Here is a 20,164-nt window from a genome sequence, read left to right on the forward strand (position 1 = left end):
TAATATAAAACTCGTTTGACTTTTTTAATTACTAAATCTAAAACCCCAATCAAAGTAGTGCTTATAATAATTATATATTAAATATTTTTTAAATAATAATTCTAACTAATATAATCATTAATAAGAATGTTTTAGAAAAGACAAGTTATTACTGTATTAAAGAGCCGAGGTAGTATAATTCAATACTCAATTAGCCACTCAGGTCGTACAGTGGTACAGCTTATAGTTCAACGTACGACCTACTTATGTTGGTTCCCAGTCTATTCCACCGTCCCTGAAAAAATATATATATTTGCTATTTTCTAAATTTAATATAATATATTGGCTAATTATGATTAATTTAATATTTAAATAATATTGATAGTAAATATTAAAAGAGTCAAACTTAATATAAAGCGCCATTATTTGCAAGTCATAAGTTAGAATAGTTCATTCTTTATGTAATCATAACAAACTTGAAATTAATGTAAAATATAGAATTTATATCAAGTCAAGTTATTTACAAATAATAAATAATATTATTTTATTTTTTTAGACTAATGTATGAGAAAGTATATACATGGCAGATTAACAATAGGAATTGAGTCTACCGAACGAAACTAATAATTCCTCACTATATGTTAAACTGACGTAAACAAGAAAGACTCAAAATTTCTGTGAGAACGAGTAAGAGTCAAACTTAATATAAAGCGCCATTATTTGCAAGTCATAAGTTAGAATAGTTCATTCTTTATGTAATCATAACAAACTTGAAATTAATGTAAAATATAGAATTTATATCAAGTCAAGTTATTTACAAATAATAAATAATATTATTTTATTTTTTTAGACTAATGTATGAGAAAGTATATACATGGCAGATTAACAATAGGAATTGAGCCTACTACCGAACGAAACTAATAATTCCTCACTATATGTTAACTGACGTAAACAAGAAAGACTCAAAATTTCTGTGAGAACGAGTATCTTCCACTGCATTGCATTATTTACCTGCAAGTAATACGAGTGGTGGCACAGTCTAGAAAAAGCGAAGTAAGGTCATTATGTTTGGGAAGAAGGGTGGTGAGGCATATATAGCTAATAATTAACAGGATAATATAATAATTAATTGAGGGGAAAGACTTTGATTAAGAGATCCAAAGCAAGATATATAAGAGGGATTTAGTGTTGATGTTGACAATAAGCAAGATGCTAAACTCACAACATGTTCACACACACATGTAGGGAATTTACTGCTAAAGGATCTGCCGCCAAGGCAGCCTATATAATTACAACTTGATGGATCATTAAATCAGAGACACATATATCTATCTATCTGGAGGCTGTGTCTGAATCATTAGGGTTTAAGCAAAGTAATTCAGGCGCTAAAAGCAAGTCATAATCAAACATCTTCATTATGAGACTTTGATCATCATAATACTACCTCTGATCCTTAATATAAGACCTTGTTTGACTTTTATTTTGGTCCTAAATATAAGATCCTAATCCACTTTGTCTCTCATATTTATACATTTTTTTTCAAAGTAATCCTTCTAACAATGGTAGTTTCTAGTCAATACACTTGATTAATAAGGATATTTTAGGAAAGATAATACATTTGTTATAAATAACTAACTTAACTTCTTTCCTTAATCTCCTCAAATTAGTCAACTAGCTCTTATAATTAGGACCGGATAGGTAGTATTAATACACACACTTTATATACCTTTCATCTTTTTGGGGTGCATTTAAGTTCAAAGACAATAATTAATGTATCCTAAATCATATCGTCAGGGTGACCAATTAGTCCAAACTAATAATAATTCAAGTAATATGCCGACGCACGCAGCTACTTGAGATTGAATCCATCAGGATACGACTATTCTTGAAATGGTCAATAATAGTAAGCAAAAAAGATTAAGTGTTGATTTTAGGAAGACCAGGTGGGAACGAAAGGAAGATGCGAAATTAAGGGGGAAGAGACAAGATTATTATAATTATTATAAGTATTGACGTAAAATATAATACTATATGGTAGTACTAAGCTAAGGTTGATGGTCAACCAAGGTGGTTCCTCCGACAAAAAATTGGAACGGTAGCTTTTGCTGATTTGTTGCCTTTGAACTTTCCAGCTTCTAGCCACCCCAGATTCCCACGCCGACGACGTATATCCTAAACCCAAACCCAACCATTAAAATATGTCGCATGCGAGCTTCCTCGTAATCCCGCAAATATCGACCTTTTACTATTCACTACTATATTCATCACCGCATTTATATTGAATATAAATTTTATATCAAGTTTTACTATTTATAAAATCATTACAACTGGTCATGCTTGATTCAACCCAGTAGTAGTAGTCATGCATAATTTCTTAAGATAGATACTCTTGTTTTGATTTGGCCAAGTTTTCAAATAGAGACTCGATATCATGTGGACATTTTTATTTTTAAATTAGAATAAAATATTTTTACCACGTGGGTTTTCTTAAAAAATATTTACAACATCTTACGACAAATAGAAAAGGCTGCACCACCTAACATGAATTTCAAGTTTGAAACCCAACCTGAAATTGAATCCAATACGAGCTAAACCGAAGTTCAATTCCATCAGTAACCATTCAAATATGCAATATTTTATCACATGTATGAAGTAATTTTTTTGGGAAACACGGGTTATGAAGTAATTAAGAAAAAATACGAATTATTTGGGCTTGCTAAATACTTGGGTTTGTGGTTATCGTGGAGATTTCCGACTAAGTTTCTTGACAATTTCGATTGAGCTATACTATTATTCAGGAAATTATTGAGTAAAAAAAAGCAATAATCATGAGATTTGACGAAAATTAACAAGTCCAGTTAACATTAATTAAAATGAATGGCATGATAATAACTTGTATTCCACATATACGAATCATGTTAACTGCGAGGGAACTCAAGGAAATGTAATAATTAGGCATAGAGAGACAGACATTAATGATGATGATGCGTTGAACTTAAACTGAGAGGTTCTGGAAGACTTAGATAATGAACAATTAAACAATTAAAGTGAAAGTAGTTTGACACTGTGGGTGACAATTATGGAATGATGGATCATTAGGTTAAAGACCCTAAGGACTACATGTCATTAATTACAATTGCACAAGTAAGAAGGAATATATAGTTCATGCTCAATATGAACTAGTCTCTTTCATCTTTTAATGTATGCACCCGGTATTCCAAGCTAGTCCCTTGTCATAGGAAACTCCACAAGCATAAACTAATTCGGATTCAAGCCGTGGAAGACCTTTTAAGGCAGAAGTTCTACCACCGTATGCTGATGCATTTCTAGATTCAAATTTGAGACTTTTGGTTAACAGGAAACAACCCATGTACTAGTTGATTTAAGTATTTGGTGGTGATTTCGATTTAATTGTTATGTCATCGGTTTGACTATCGACTTAGTTAATTGAATCATAAAAATTGAGACTGGCTTATCTGACTTTTAAAACATTATGAAAAACAATATACAATTAGGAATTTATAATAATTAAGCTAGGGATGAAAAAAAAAAGGACTATATTTTTGTATGTGGGCATAATTGTGAAATATCTAAGGGAGGATTGTGTTTGACACTTTGTAACTCTTTTACATGATAAGAGTGCCAAGCTAGGCTGCTTTTGTTGAATTAAAATCGGCTTTTTGGCCTCAAAGTGATCATGATATTAAACGCCACAATGGAAACAAGTTGCTTTTCTTTGGGAAAATTAAAATTATGTGAATTTAATTTGTGGGGTATCTGAAAGGCGAACAACAAACTAGAAAGTACAGAAAGCTTGTAATTCCTTAATTTGAACGCCTCAATAATGGCTTCTCACAAAAGATGAGCTCCACGTTTGACACATCGCGGTATGTCTTTTAAATGTGTTTTGGACTCATTGCTCTTTCCTCCTTCCAATTACGAAACTTCTTATCAAACGAGGGAGCCATTTTCAACTTTTCTTTTCTTTTTTTTGCATTCCCTTTAACCGTCAAAGCCTTTGTGCCGGAATGGTTTTATGTAAAGATTTTAGGGGGACACATTTCAGCATGACAAAAATTGTTGATTTTAATAAAATACCTTTCGTATAAAAGTTTGATTTCAATTCAAGATTAAGGGGGGAAATTAATTTTGGTACCATATGCATGATGCATCCATTATTTGTAAAAGGTTATCTTGAAAGGCTAATTGGATTGATAACTTTTTAAAAATAATCATTTTCTCAGAAAATAAGTTGAGACCAATTTTTTTAACTAATCCAAGTTACACTTGTTTTATGTTTTAACTTAAGAAAATAACTTTTGCTTTCCAGCCCTTAATATGCACGAGACAAAATTCTATCAAATCCTGTTCTATAGATAGGTCAAATATTCTTGTGTTGGCTGAGTTTAAACTTTAAGAGTTGGTTTGGATAATAGGAAGAAGATAATACCATAAAGAAAAACTTTCAAAAATAATAAAATTTTCCATCAAAACTAAGTGTAAGGTATGTTCAGTTAGTACATACATATCTACACGATCCCCCCAAAAAATAAAAGAAGTAACCATATGGATTTTTTGTAAAAAAAAAAAAATCTTGCTTTATTTTTTACCTCTTAAAGATGCTTCATATCAAACATACCCTAAATAGTATATAATAGCCTATGGTCAACTTTTGGCCAATGAAACCACAACTCCAAATCAATTGGGAACTGTAGAAGAAGCAAAAAAAAGCCAATATGGGAAAATTTTTCCAAAGGCAAACACGACTATGTATCGAAAAATTTTAAGGAACATGATGGCATTCTATATTCTGAAAACACAGGAAAAGGCCTAACCAACAAACTGACGTTGACGGTCTACATCAAGTATAGGGTTGTTAAAACTGGCCTAGCCTCTAAGTTTCAACAGCCCAATTATCCTCCCTCCCACAATTTTAGTTAACAAACCTAAAAGGACGATCTGTTACCAAGAATCATATTCCATAACAGTGGGAAAGAAAATGATCCAAAGATATCAATCCACAAGATGGCGAGATTCCAAACATCAACCCACGTGTTTCCCTTAAACATGCTCACCCAACTTTTTCTTACAGAGAAAAAAAAAAACTCGTGCACTCCACAATTTTTTTGAGGTTTGAACTTGTAATCTCTCCTTTTCATGTTGCATGAATTAAAGTTCTGGCCATAGACATGTTTTTGGAAGAATCTTTTTCCGTTGTTTATACTTTATATATAAGATAAAAATAATCACATTGTTCAACCGAGTACACACTAAATTAAGAAAATAAGGCATGCCTGCACTTCACTGTTTCGACTGAATGCTCCCACTTGTGATCTGACTAAATTGGGCTGGGCCAAGCCCAGTTGATCCAAGGGCATCTTGACCAATGATCCGTGAATCCGTTTCACAATTCAATATTTGTCCAAATAATTCCCTGAAAGAAAATGCCCAAATAATTCATATGTATATCCAGACCAAGTGCCAGCTGCCTGCAACTGCAAGGTCGTTCAAATAACTGGGATTCTCTACGGTAAAATAGGTTACTTCAAATTCTCTGAAGAGAATAAAGGAACAAGGAACGACCGGCTCACTCTCCCTCCCTCTGCACATAAATACAAAACTGCAAAATTATAGAAGAATTGATTTAGTTTTCAAACCGCGATATCTTAATACAACATCTTAGATGGTTTACTATAGTCAGTATATACAGGTGATTACGTAGGTTTAAGCTCCCTTTGAATTTTTTACCCCTGGCATGTCGGGTGCTAGAATCAGTTATGTCAGAAGCGTGAAACAATTAACAGATAGAGGTGAGTAGAGAAATCCACGAGTGCATCAATACCCTGCCCAAGCACCTTGGCCATGGACAAATGAAAAAAGTAAGTAAAACCAATAAAGTCATTGGATGCACCAAATCCATCAGCGCCGTCTATTAAAAGGAGGGAATGTATAAATCATACTCCATTCTATACGAGTAGAGCAAAAGACTACCAGCAACAGCAGCCTTGTAGGCTTATATAATGTTAATACTAGTTCAACCAACCAAGTCTAAAAAGTCTAAGACAAATTATAACCATGTTATATATATGACATTTTCAGAGGAAGAGAAGAAAGGGACATGTGCGGCCACGCATGTACGCAAGCATGAAAGCGCATAGCAAGATCCAAGGGCAAGAGATTACCAAAGAAAGTTACATTATGTGTGAATACTTCTGGACTGAAAGTTTGTACATTCACATGTTTCCTTGAAGATTAAGTTATACCAAGCCAACAGATGAATGACTTGTATGATCAATCAGAAGTCCATGGTCCATAGCCTTACTTCAATAATAATGGGGATTGCATGGAACTTTGCAACTTCGCATTGTTAATAAATTCAGTATAAATACACTCCCGCTTATTTGAAACACTTTCAGAACCGGGATCGATTATGAAAGAAAAGGCTATCTGTGCAATTGAGCTCCCGTTTGATAAAGAGTGAGGTTGTGAATGGCTTTTCCGAAGAGATCCCTCAACTCAGGATGTTGAGCTGCAACAGGACGAGCTAGCCCCTCCAGAGTACTCAATGCATGTTCTTGCTCAAGAACCTTACTATTGCCTACATTAATGGCAAGGTAACAAAGTAGAACTAGGCCATGCTTTTTGGCACGATCATTAATCCGAAGCAGTCTCATTAGACTAGGAACCCCGTTGAACTCCATTATTGTGTTAGAATGATAGGCAAAATTGTAGTTGTCAGGGCATACAAATTTACCCAAAGCAATAGCAGCTTCAATGGCTACATCTACATCCCTATTACCAAGTTGAGCAACTAAAGGACCAATAATTTGTGGAACTTTTCCAGGAAAGTTTCGAGCCACTGACCCAATTGATTTAATGGCAGGAATTTGCAACGCCGGATTGTTCTCCTGCTGAACCACTCTCAAAAGCTGATCCAAAACTGCTTTTGCAGCTGGAGCAGTAGGTTTAAAAGCCACCCTTCTAAAGTCAGCATTGGATTCTGCTACTGCAGCTATCTCCATGATCGCCATAAGGCAATTCACCTGCAATTCACCTGTTTCTGTCTCAATCATTTTAGCCAAACAAAGCAAACCTTTGGTCTCCGTAATTTTCCTGCTGGTTGATAGACTCCCTCTAGAGAGTTTCCACAAGGCCTCTGCACAACTTATTTTGATCTTTTTCTTCATCTCAGAACTCTCAACCTCCCTTTCCCTTCTGTAATGCCCGCTTCCTCTGCTACTTCCATGATCAGAATTCGTAGAAAACGACGATTGACCAGAAGATGACAAATTCACGACCAGTGAATGAATACTTGCTCTACCTGCCTGAAGCATGTGGTCACTAAGAACCGTATCCATGGACAACAAGGAAATCAGTGGTCTAGTCACATTCGCTCTCACAAGCTCCTCCTGAGCAATTGGACCCTGTTCTGCCATCTTTGACACCAAATTTGCAACAGAAACCTGAACCCTCATCGGAGAGTCGCCGAGAACCTGGACAATGATCGGAACCCCAAGCGATTCTACGATGAACTCGACTACTCTCTCTTGGTCGGTAGCGATATAGACCAAAGCATTAGCAGCGGCAAGTTGAGCATCGGGGGAAGCAGACTCCTTCAGCAACTTCAGCAAAGGCAGAATACCACTTTCTTCCATGATAATAATCTTGTTGCGCTCGTTATCTTTAGCGATGGAAGCGAGCTCGTTGGCCGCCTCGGCTCGGTCCTTGAGCTGACCCATTTGAATCGTGGCTGTGTAGGACCAAACCCAAGCGAGAATCGGGTCGTTGCTAGCGATCGGAGGGAGAGTCAAGTCGGTACCACCGTCGGAATCAAAGATACTGAGAAGCCACTTCATGTCACCGATAGAAGATTCGAGAAGGTTCGAAACCTTTCGGAAGTCAGCGGTGGAGGTTATGGAGAAAACTTGACGGAGGACACCACTGTGTTTCTTACACTTGCGGACAAGGGTTAGGGCCCGTTCGAGGTTCTTGGAGACTTCGGCAACAATCCGGCGAACGGGTGGCTCGTAGAGAGAGGGAGCAGTGGAGGCGAGTCGGACGACGGATCGGAGCATGGCAGAGAGGGGTTCCACTTGCCTGGCGAGTTCGGAGCAGTCAGGCTTCAAGGATTCGGCCTCTTGGGCGGCTTTGATAACTCTGTCTCCCAGCAAAATGGGCAAGGAGAGTTCTTCTTGGATGGTCCTTTCATTTTCATGGGTCGCCATGGGAGAGACGAAGAAGATGATGATAAAAACTACGGAAGCACAGACGAAGGGCTCCTCTGCTTCGTTCCGTTGTTTCTCTGTTTTTTAAATAATAATAATAAAATTGAAGAGCGAGAAAGGAGAGTGGGACGGGGATTTGGATTAATGTTGAAGGAGGCGGATTCTTGGTAGTTAGAAGAGTACCGCCGGCGAGAATAATGATGAAAAACTGAAGCGGAAAATGGGCTGTGATATGAAATTCTGCGAAACGAAGTGAAGAACTTCGTCTCCAACGTGCAAAAGACGTCAACGGGTCAAAAGGAAAGGAGCGGCTTTTGATTGAATTATTGGTTTGCTTTGAAAATGTTATCTCATTTTTGTTGGCTTCGTTGGCTGAAAAGAGGCGCAGGGATGGTACTGTTACTGTGGAGTGGGGCCGATGAGAATGACTGTATCCAAAACAAAAATGGAAATGGTCGCTGGCCGTTGGTAAAAATTAAGCCCAGCTCAAAGCTTCAAATTCGAACAAACGGCATCTGCGTTGCCCAGAGTAAACATTATCACTTCCTATGTCACTAACTAATAATTATGTTCAATAAGACACCAAAAAAATTTACTTAACAATAACGTAATAAGTTTTTTTTTAATTTAAGAATTTATGAATTAAAATAAAATTAAGAAACATGAGCTTTTGAGTTGAATTTTTATCTTGAATAAACATATTATAATTTAAATAAAAATATAGTAAGACAAATAGTTATAAAAAAATCATCAGTAAAAGAATACCAACTTTTTCTTTCAATTTTCAAAAAAAGTCTCCTCCGATAATAAACAATACAGAAGTTATAAAAATAAAAAATGGAAGTGATGATTCTTTGAAGGCAAGTTAACGCGAATAAAAATGAAAGAATAGCCACAAAGAAATTTATAAAAGATGATGAAAAAAGGAAAGCAGTTGTTAAGATCAAAACTAATAGAAATTGCATTGGAAAAGGTGGTGTGGTGAGACAAAGTGAGTGATGCTTTTGTTTACAAGGAAGAAAGGAGCCTAAATGCGTAAAGGGAAGGAAGGCTCCAAATATTGATGTCACATTGTGAGGATGTAAAGGCACAAAATAAATTTAGGCGGCACCAAAGTTGCCACTACCATTAGTTTTGGAATCTGACTCACTCACAACTGGAATAAGACCGCTTCTTTTTGTAAATCATATAAATAATTTCATATGAAGCTCAAAGTTTTAAGTGTCGCCTATCATCATGGAAGAGGTTATGTGGTTTTAATCAACGGAAATGGATGTCTAACGTCTAAAACTAGCTGTGCTATCATAGGAACCCCAATAAAAAAAAAAAAAAAAAACCTGTAACTATGAAGATGATGAAAACTAGATGGATCTTCTGTACAGTGCATTGCACCTAGTCTCAAACGAGTGCCCAGCTTGCCATAATTCTACATCACAGTTTGGACGATCACCTAGTATTCATCCCACATTAACAAGACCCAGAGTAGCAAAGCTGATGTCTTTTTCCTTTTTTCTTTCAAAAAGTATGAATTGCCACACACAACCTACGATCATGTTTTCCTTGTCTATGGTAGATAAGCAGCATCTTCATTTCAACTGATGATTTTTTATTTAGACACTAACATCATACTATAAACTATCATTTTTGTCCAACGGAATGTACCTATATGAACATTCATATTTGGTAACAATGTGCCTTCTGCCATATAACACCACAATGTATCATGGGAATATGTAATCATGACAATCCCATCACCAACTAAGGGTCTGTTTAGATATCCAAAACCGTGGTTTCAGAAGCACTTTTCCGCAAAACGAGATAATCTCCTCCACATATTTACTTCGTAATCCGTAAAAACACTTTTGAAACTATGGTTTGGTTTCTATCCAATCACACCTTAAAACAAAGAATTGTACTAAGAAATTCTTTATTCCCTCTCTTCAATCCAAAACAGGGGCAGAGGTCCACTGATATCATTTATAAGATCAAGCAGATATGGGGAAGAGAAAGCTTTAAAACAATATGTCTAATCTGACGGACTTTAGGAAAGACTAGCATCTATATTTAGCTCATTGCGAGACAAAATTTCCTGAGATGATTGTTCAAACACAGGACTTCATCCCATGAAGTGGTTCTTCATTTGGAAGCAATAGCTAACCATTTTCATCAGTAGCAAAGCGTAAAGCACAAACAATCAACACAAAGAAAAAAAATCAAAGTTGCAGGTGCGCGTGTTCACGGTAATTAATAAAAATATCTTTCAACTCTCAAGTATTGACTGAAACAACATCCCAAGGTCTCAATAGTTCAAAAATTGAAAGTGCCCAAAACCATCGTAATTTATACTAAGCTGTAGTCCAATAACCCTTTAACCTAAGCAGTGAGCACAACAGCACCACCCGCCTCCTTGATCTTCTTCTCAGCAATCTTGGACACGAGCTTGGCCTTCACGACGACGGGCTTGTTCTCGGGCAAAACCCCTTTGCCCAACACCTTGAAGTAACCAAAATGAGTGACATCGATCAAGGGCGCATTATCCTTGGAAGCCTTATCCTTCATTTCCTGGGGAACTAAGGACCAGAGCTTGTCGATGTTGACAATGGGGCAGTAGAATTTGTTGCGAAGTTTGTGAAAGTATCGCATACCGACCTTACCGAAATAGCCAGGATGGTATTATCGAATAGGATTCGGTGGTGGTGCATACCTCCGGCGTTACCTCGACCTCCCGGATGCTTCCTGTGCTTCCAATACGACCATGGCCAGCGCTCACATGCCCTCTCTTCTTTCTGTTCTTCTTGAACCTCGTCGTCATCTTCCCTGCTTCTGTCCCGTCTTCCTGTCTCGCAATCCCAGAGCGGCAGCTCGGTACGATTAGGGTTTCGATATTTATAGCGGATTCTATAAGGATTTACAACCCATTTTTTCTATTTTTTATTTTTATATTAATTCCAGTGCATTTTTTCGTCTTTAAAGATTAAAAAAATATTAAAAGGAATAAAAATATTATTAAAACTTTTTAGATTAATACTCCTTCTATACTTAATATAAGACTGTTTAATAATTTGATTAGATTAAGGAAGTTAGTAAGTTAGTTATTATAAAAATGTGACACATTTTTCCTAAAACGCTATAATCATCTTTTTTAATACCCTCTCTCTCTCTTCTATTTATTATGGTTGAGGGAGTATCCATAGGATAATTTAGAGAAAATTGATAAATATGAGAAATAATTCTTATATTTAGAATCAAAACCAACTCAACAATTGGATCATATATTAAAGACGGGAGGAGCACTATTTTTTCTTTTTAGGCAATACTAAAATGAAGTTAAATTTTAATAATTAAAACTAAAATGAAATTAAACTTTAAGAATTAAAGATGATATTATCTTTTTAACTAAAAAAAAAAGGATGGTATTAACCAAATTTTTTTAATAGAAATTAATAACACTGTTTATCTTCTTTAGATAATCCAAAGCATCGCTCAACATATGATTAAAAAATGTCCTTGGGAGTCATATTGAGATGATAAGATGATCAGTTTTTAAGATTCAAATTGACATAATTAAAAAAACAGCTTGTTGAGTAGAGTGCAACACGGATCTGATAATAGCATCGCGCAAATCAGACTGTAAGCCGTGTCTTATGCAACATTTAAGAAGGTCACAGTAATTACAACTCATGAAGAATCCAAATCTATTTCATTTTTATATTATTTACAGATTAATCTAAACAAGATGATAGCTAGACGTTAGATGCAGAGGTCGGCTATAGCCGAAACAATTTTAAAAAACCCATCTTTCATCATGAAATTAGAGAGCAGGAAACAAAACAAAAAAGGCCAGTGAGCAGGGCAGTAGCCAATCTAATCCAATAGTTTCAATCCGGGTTGGGCCTTGGGCCTCTCGCTGCAACTAAAACCGGCTACTAGCTTGAGACATATAGCACTAGTTTTTCTTGTTTTTTTGAGCAAATTTTATCTGAAACTCTAAAATCGTAACAATAATAATAAAAGATAATATTCTCATGATTTTAAACTTTTGAGAAGACAAATTGCCTCCTAAAAAAATTTCACATGTCCAATGTTCCTGAATGAAACTCCCAGGACTACAAAATTGTTTATAGAAAAAATTGCTTCCACTTGAACATGCACAATGCAGGTAGAGTACTTTCTGCTTATTGAAAAAGATGGAGGTAGTAATTAGTTTCCTCGCCAACCGCATCCAAACGCTTCTCGTTTTCATTTATCGATAAAGTACTTGTGGTGTTACCGCCAAGCAGCACCCAATCCATCCTTTCATTTTTTGTTTCCAGGTTTTCTTTTCCTTTTGTTATATGAGCCATTCTACAACTGCCCAAGCCCATCAACAAAGCATCCCCTTTATTGTTCCAGCCATGATTTTCAGTTTTATTCAAACCAGTTGGACCGACTGACCGGCCGGCCGTTTTTATCCAATTCCTTCATATCGCCAAACAAGATGAGGTGGGCGAAGGAAAGAAAAAGAAAAACCGTTTACTTAAATTAAATTACTCGGATTATTACCAATTTCAATTTTTGGCAATAACTTTTCTCCCTTTTATCCTCATCTTCCCTACCGAATGCTAGATACCTGGAATCAGAAGCTCAGAGTATGAAGTGGTGTCCCCGCTACAGGAAAGAGGTTAAGCGCTTTCAGTCAACAGAAATGGATGTTCAACGCCTGTAATTGTGCAAGCTGTGGTTTCCCATCAAGACCAGAAGACCTGTTATCTATCAGAATAAATTCATCTGACGCCATTAGCTAGCAGCTAAGACAAGATACATGAAAGCTAAGGGGATCCCATTGTGCGGTGAACTAAACCTGATAAATGGGTAGCGAGGCTTATAGCCCTACGTCATAGTTTTTGAACGATTACCGAACATTAATCCCACATTAAGGGAGCTAATGTGAATTTCAAACCAAAAGATGAATTGCCACATAGAACCTATGACCATTTTACCTCGTCCAAGGTAGATAACCTAATCAACATCTTCATATTAACTGCAGATTTTTATACAGACACTAAAATCAAACCATACCTAGCTGAAAATTCATACTTTGCAGCAATAAGCCTTGTGCGATATAATATCACAACGTATGATATGACAATGTAATCAGGGCAATTTCAAACCCCAACTCAGCTGTAAGAACAATTTTTTAAATCACTCACTTCAAACCAGAAAAGGGGCAGAAGACCCTTCAAATTAATCCTAAGATCAGGCAGATATGAGCAGAATTATTCTAAAAGAAAATGTCTAGTCTTACGGACCTCATCATCCCATGAGCTGATTCTTCATTTGAGAGCAATCGACAAACATTTCATGTCAATCGCTGAATGCAAGCTTAAGCCAGAAATATTCAATATAAAGAAAATAAGTTTAAACTGCCGGCAACCAGTTCGCACTAATTAATAAAAATATCTTTAAATCCTCAAATATTAACTGAAACATCCAAGGTCTCAATAATTCAAAATTGAGAGAGTCCATAATCATCGTAATTTCAACTAAGTTATAATCCAATGACCTTTTAACCTAAGCAGTGAGCACGACAGCACCACCCGCTTCCTTGATCTTCTTCTCAGCAATCTTGGACACAAGCTTGGCCTTCACGACGACGGGCTTGTTCTCGGGCAAAACCCCTTTGCCCAACACCTTGAAGTAACCAAAATGAGTGACATCGATCAAGGGAGCGTTATCCTTGGAGGCCTTATCCTTCACTTCCTGGGGAACTAAGGACCAGAGCTTGTCGATGTTGACAATGGGGCAGTAGAATTTGTTGCGAAGCTTGTGAAAGTATCGCATACCGACCTTACCGAAATAACCAGGATGGTACTTATCGAATAGGATTCGATGGTGGTGCATACCTCCGGCATTACCTCGACCGCCCGGATGCTTCCTGTGCTTCCCGATTCGACCATGGCCAGCGCTCACGTGCCCTCTCTTCTTTCTGTTCTTCTTGAACCTCGTCGTCATCTTCCCTGCTTCTGTCTCCGGCTTCCTGTCTCGCAACTACGGCGTGGCAGAGCGAAGATTAGGGTTTTCCATACTTATAGGAACTCTATATGATTTGACTCTTTTAACCCTACAAGGTAATGATTCAATTTGGATTCTAATTTTTGGGCCAACGATTCAATATGGACTTAGGATTACCATCTTGGGCCGCACAACATAACATTCATTAGGATGATACAAGAACTTTTTCCACCAGAGGATGATATCAGATTTCACTTTAAACCTGAGTCACGTTAAGATGGCATGAAGATTCAAAATTCGGAACATACCGTTAAAAGTTTTTTTTTTTTAGCCACAATAAGCTAAATATCACTGTCAATATTAACTAAGCACTATCGTGTAAACATCATAAGAAAGAAAAATCTTAATTAAAATGAAATATTCGTCTATTTAAATTGAAAAAATTGCTTGATTGAAATCAGACGAGTTTGACATATCTAAAAATTAATTTGCTTTAAATATTGACACTAGAATTAAAAGTTGATGTTAGAAATAATATGAATTTATATTTTGATCGAACAAGAATAGAGTAAACGCACCTTATCAGAACACTCTGAAATAAAGAACCTGATGGCTCCCCTTCATCTACCCCAATTTCTTATCATTTTACTCTCATGTATCAGTACATAATTCTTAAATAATTACACCAGCGAAGATAAATAAATATCTAGACAGTAGGATGGATGTTTATTGCCAACTTTATATTTCTAATACATATTGTTCAAGGTAAATAAAGGATTTGTTAACCAACTTTCCGCGTTACACATCTGCACAATCCATGTCACTCCAATAACCGACTTTTTTAACCTGTAATATATCACAACGGTTAAAAGGCGGCCTAACTTTTAACCTAGCTGAGTCATGAGTCATCTACTTGGGCGCAGATGAAATTCACTGATACACAATTTCAGGGAGAACCCAGTCTCCAGGAACTTGGCATTGCCGGTCTTCATTATGAGGATTGAAGAGTTCAAAACAGAAAGGGCAAGAAATCTTCAAGTTGACCCAACTATTTGTTAGCACCAATGCATGTTGCCATAAAACCCACTTTTTCAGTACATACCTATTTACAACTGATTTGATTTAAGAACTCCCCATTAACCAAACTGGATTCCCCACAAATCTATTGTGCTCATACTCTGATTTCTTGCAATAAATTTCATTCAATACTACATAACAGTCGAACTCGGATAGCCAATGAAGACCACCATACCTACGTACCGAGTCATCATCGCAAGTGATTTCTTTAGAGACGCTACAATTAATGCGTTCTTTCAAATGTAATCCAAGTAACTACCAGCTGCAAATCCCCTAAAGTTAACAAAAGAGAGATGAGAAAAATGCCAAGGCAGCGGAAACCGACTACCAAGGCCTCTTTGAACCCAGAGGAATGGAATTGGATCCTGATATGTGACCTCGGTTGCCATAACCTCCCCGTCCCCTGGAGCGGAAGTTTCCCCCAGATCCTACAAAATTTAAAAACAATCACAAATCATGCCAATGATCGACTTAAAACTTCAATGCAGTTAGGGGAAAAATTTTATTACCAAATTGACCAGAACCAGCTGACCGAGCCAATGAAGATAGAGCAGGACTCACGATCTGGCCAGCATCTTGCAAGATCTTGATCAAATCCCGGGCAAACTTGACATTTGCATGAGTGAAAAAGGTGAAGGCAGTTCCTTTAGCCCCTGCACGACCTGTTCGACCAATTCTGTGGACATAATCTTCCAGGCTTGAGGGAAAATCATAATTGATCACACATTTTATGTCCTTCACATCTACAATCGACAAAGCAAAACATCATTAGGATTTATATCCAAGGATTTAAATATGGAGAAAACTGCGAAAATCCTTATCCCTGCAACCCTAAGATTATGGAGATCAAACTCAAAGTCAACACATTCATCACATAAATGTGCCCACCTTAACCTTGCAGGGATAAGGAGCAGATTCACCATCATTTCCACCTCCCATATCCAATTATCCACTAAGCACGCATGAGTCAACCAGGCTGCAGAGACAACCAGCTCCTTAACTGTGGATGGGCTGCAATCAATTTCACCAAGTTCTTAAACAAGGGACCAAAGTTGTATCACTAGTGCGTGATTGGCAATTGACCTTAAATCGCCAAGCATTCACCCCATCCTATCTAATTTACTTAGCCCCACACTGCAGGAGCCTATGATAGGCCAGCATCCCAGCCATGTTAACGGAACTGTGCTCCAGGTATCCATGTAACATGACCACCAAAAATATGATAGTAACATAACAACAACATCAAGCAGTTTACTGGAAGCAAAAAAGAGCATCATCTTTCAGTGCAATTCATTAATCCCTCGGTCAAGTAAGAGGAAGTTCCAATCAACTAACAATATGGAATCTCTGCATACCCAAACCACAAATTTGAAACTGGACAGCAGCTGGCCGACTCACCTGTCTCTAAATTTTTAGCCCAATCCCAAAAGCCTAACATTCCTAACACACAGTGATCCTACCAAGACCCCGTGCAGCGACATCAGTGGCAGTCATTATTGGACTTCTGCCACTCTTAAATTCAGCCAAGACCCAGTCCCTTTCGGCCTGGTTTTTATCACCATGGATAGAAAGTGCAGGCCAGCCATCCGTCCTCAATTGTCTTGTAACTTGATCACAACCCTTTTTTGTCTCGATAAATATAAGAATTCGACTCCCATCCATCAGCTCGTTAAGCAGTCTGATCAATCTGCATTTGCACAACCAGCTTATAAGCATTAATCTGGTGGGCAGAAAAATCATCTATACTGTTTATCGGTGAGAAGACAAACCTATTATATTTCTCCACTTCTGTTAAAACTTCAACAACCTGATTTATAGATTGATTTGCTTTCAAATCTGCTGATCCAATAATTACCTTAAAGACGATGATATCCACAAAGCAAATAACTCAATCCTTAGTTCCATAAGAAAATCAACACAATCATACATTAATCACAGCAAATAGCATGAAAAATAGAGATCCTATGACAGTAACCTTATATGGATTGCGTAGAAACTGTCTTGCCAGAGTTTCAACCTCTCTTGGCCATGTTGCACTCCAGTACAATGTCTGTCTATCAGGCCGGATCTGTCATATGTAAAAAATAACTTTGGAATTTGAAAATGCACCACAAAATCCAATAATGACATGAACAAGATATAATGACAAAGGTACCTTCACACGTACATATATTTCACAAATCAAGTACACCCAAGTGTTGGCTTCTTTAAGGGTTGATTTATGATCGTGATTTATCATTAATTGTTGCCTATATTCTACATAAATGGACTGCACTCACAAAATAATTACCCAATTTGATAGCAAGGGTCTTGTCTTTTATTATTTGCTTTTAAACTGACAATCAGCCCCCTTCGGTTGAATTTTAGATATTTGGCCGTCTTTAACACACACACACACACACACACACACACCCCCAAAAAAAAAAAAACCACCCAAACAAACACCAAACAGCTTCAGATTTGATTTTAGAACTTCGGCCATGGCTATGAGAGACCAGGGTAGACATCTAACTAGAGCAAAACTCCGGGTATAAGTTTACTACAACTGAAAGGTTTCCCCCAACTTATTAAGAACCAAATATGGAATTGAAAATAAAAGGGATCAATGAACTTCCGAGGTTATCTAATTCACCACTTTCTAATGTTGATGTATATTTGATGGTTCATGGTTGTATAAAGTCATTACAGTATGGTGACTATGATCCGTACCTGCCCAACAATTTTTCTTATCTGAGGTTCAAAGCCCATGTCCAGCATTCGGTCAGCTTCATCCAACACAAGGTAAGTCACTCTTCGCAGATTTGTGTGCTGAGCTTCCAACATATCTATTAGGCGACCAGGTGTAGCAATAACAATTTCAACACCTGCAAAGAGCCAACAGAAAATAGTCTCATCCTCTCATAAACTTCATCCATATAAAGGCTCAAAATACAAGCAACTTATGTTTACTGAAAGGCAAAAAATACCTCTTTTAAGATCACGAATTTGAGGTCCCTTTGGGGCACCACCATAGACACAAGTACTTCTAATATTTGCTCGAGAACCAAATTTTACAGTTTCTTCCTGAATTTGAACAGCTAACTCTCTAGTTGGAGCTAGAACTAAGACAATAGGACCTTCACCTTGTACTGAATCAGCAGGCAAGATATCAACTATGCTATAAAGCCAGAAAAAGTGGAAACTTGAAAATAAGCGAACATGGAAATCAATGCATACCCAATCGAGGTTGTGCACTGATATGCACTAAAGCAGGAAGCAGATACGCGAGTGTTTTTCCTGAGCCAGTCTCCGCAATGCCAACCAAATCCCTACCCTTCAGAGCCATAGGCCAACCTTGAGCCTGAATTGGTGTAGGCTCCACAAAACCCAATTTGGCAATCACCTCAAGGCAGTAATCTAACATGCCGAATAACATGATCAGCAAAACAAGTCAAGACAAGTTATCAACAATCAATATATCACGGAAAGGTAAGTCACCAGGAAAATTTGCATCTTGAAACGTTCGAATTGGTTTAGGAATGTCATGCCCTTGCACTGTGATCTCCCTACTGGCACGGTAAACCATAAGTTCATGATCAGACATTGCCCGCACCGATGGGCTTTCGATGTAAAAATTCTTCTCAAAGGGAACCAAATTTCTAAAATCTTGCTTGGGGAGTGCTATGGTGTCCAAGTCATCCTTGGAAGATCCACCATGTCTTCCTCCTCTAACCCCACCGCCATCGCCACGGCCACGGCCACGTCCACGGCCAAATCCTGCGCTTCCACCAAAACCTCTACCTCCAGCCCCACTTCCTCTCCCAGAGGTCTTTTCGCCGTGAGCTCCACCAAATCTACCACTTCCCCGACCTCCAATCAAACTGCTGCCCCGATCTCTTCCACTGCCGCGACGACCTACGTCGTCTTTTCTATCACCAACAGGACCGTTTCCAAGTCTACCGCCGAACCCCCTTTGGCTAGAGACACCACCACGCCCTATATCAAAGCCTCCAGGAGGCGGCATGAACGACGGCAACTCACTATAGTTTGGGGCAGGTGCCGCTCCAAGAGCACTCCCAGCACCTCTTCCTCCCATATTATAACCAACCGGTGAAGGACCATAGGAGGCAGGACCTCCCCGGCCGTAGCTCGAGCTGGCACCGCCAATCACTGGAGGGACCATAGGCGGCATAGATCCAAGTAAATCACTGCATTAAAAGGAACAAACAGGCGTTTAAGGGGCCAAAAAAGAGGCACATGTATAAGGCGAGCAAATAGGATGCCAAGATTCGCAACCTACCTCCTGCGGTTACGATAAGAAGTCGAGTCTGCATATCTGTTGTCGTGAGGGTTCATGTTCAGATCCTTGGAGCTAGCACCCACGACTAAGATTACAGAGAAGGTACCTAGGGTTATCGGAATTCGGTGGTGTTCTGAGTATCTCTTTCAAGAATAAAAACAGTCTGTCGTCAAGAGGATTACTTGCGTCTCCGAATCTGTAAATTAAGCGCGCAGAGAAGCGAACTCGATAATCCAAATTTCAGTAAATATAGGTCGCCGCTTGCCGGGAGGGAAAGTAATAAAATATCTGACCCACCGATCCAATAATGGAGCCCAAAATATCGAATTTGATACCCGAATACTTGTGAGTTACCTTTGAAGATTTTGATTTGATGATTATTAAGCATATTAAGATGAGATAAGAAGAAAATTGGTCATACTTTAATTACAATTAGTATATGTATTTTTTAATACGATTGGCCAAAACAGAATTCTGACAAAGATTGATTCAAAACTTTACCTGCTGACTCTAATTTTTATTCATATAATAGAATTGTTTTTCGTTACAATATTTGTGTAAACTGACAAAAAAATTTTATAATATATTTATCTTTTGCAGTATAAATTAGTGT

At 37.6% G+C, this 20,164-nt stretch overlaps 3 protein-coding genes and 1 pseudogene across 4 annotated transcripts; all 4 read right to left on the reverse strand.

Moving 5' to 3' along the window:
• Positions 1–5,850: 5,850 nt before the first annotated feature.
• LOC114723190 (uncharacterized) lies at positions 5,851–8,459 on the reverse strand. Its single transcript, XM_028909351.1, has one exon. The coding sequence runs from the start codon at positions 8,202–8,204 to the stop codon at positions 6,423–6,425; it is 1,782 nt and encodes a 593-aa protein (XP_028765184.1). The 5' UTR covers positions 8,205–8,459; the 3' UTR covers positions 5,851–6,422.
• A 1,788-nt stretch (positions 8,460–10,247) lies between these two features.
• LOC114723149 (60S ribosomal protein L27a-3-like) lies at positions 10,248–11,057 on the reverse strand (annotated as a pseudogene).
• A 2,462-nt stretch (positions 11,058–13,519) lies between these two features.
• On the reverse strand, positions 13,520–14,249 carry LOC114723087 (60S ribosomal protein L27a-3-like). The gene has a single exon (XM_028909232.1). It carries the CDS (start codon positions 14,193–14,195, stop codon positions 13,755–13,757), a length of 441 nt encoding a protein of 146 aa, XP_028765065.1. The 5' UTR covers positions 14,196–14,249; the 3' UTR covers positions 13,520–13,754.
• A 1,001-nt stretch (positions 14,250–15,250) lies between these two features.
• Positions 15,251–19,804, reverse strand: LOC114723086 (DEAD-box ATP-dependent RNA helicase 20). 2 transcript variants are annotated; one of them, XR_003738209.1, is made up of 11 exons: positions 19,552–19,804; positions 18,750–19,459; positions 18,489–18,668; positions 18,239–18,400; positions 17,982–18,136; positions 17,248–17,340; positions 17,042–17,127; positions 16,671–16,959; positions 16,161–16,283; positions 15,782–16,015; positions 15,251–15,700 (listed from the first exon to the last, which is right to left on the reverse strand). XR_003738209.1 is itself a non-coding variant. In XM_028909230.1 (10 exons), exons 1-10 carry the CDS (start codon positions 19,605–19,607, stop codon positions 15,597–15,599), a joined length of 2,007 nt encoding a protein of 668 aa, XP_028765063.1. In that variant the 5' UTR covers positions 19,608–19,803; the 3' UTR covers positions 15,251–15,596. The 2 variants fall into 2 exon arrangements, 1 of the variants encoding a protein (XP_028765063.1); XM_028909230.1 differs by lacking the exon at positions 16,161–16,283 and having other exon boundaries at positions 16,733–16,959; positions 19,552–19,803.
• Between the last annotated feature and the right edge of the window lie 360 nt (positions 19,805–20,164).

Source organism: Neltuma alba, unplaced genomic scaffold, assembly GCF_004799145.2.
Source record: "Neltuma alba isolate B1F8T4 unplaced genomic scaffold, ASM479914v2 tig00012124_pilon, whole genome shotgun sequence".
NCBI lineage: Eukaryota > Viridiplantae > Streptophyta > Magnoliopsida > Fabales > Fabaceae > Neltuma > Neltuma alba.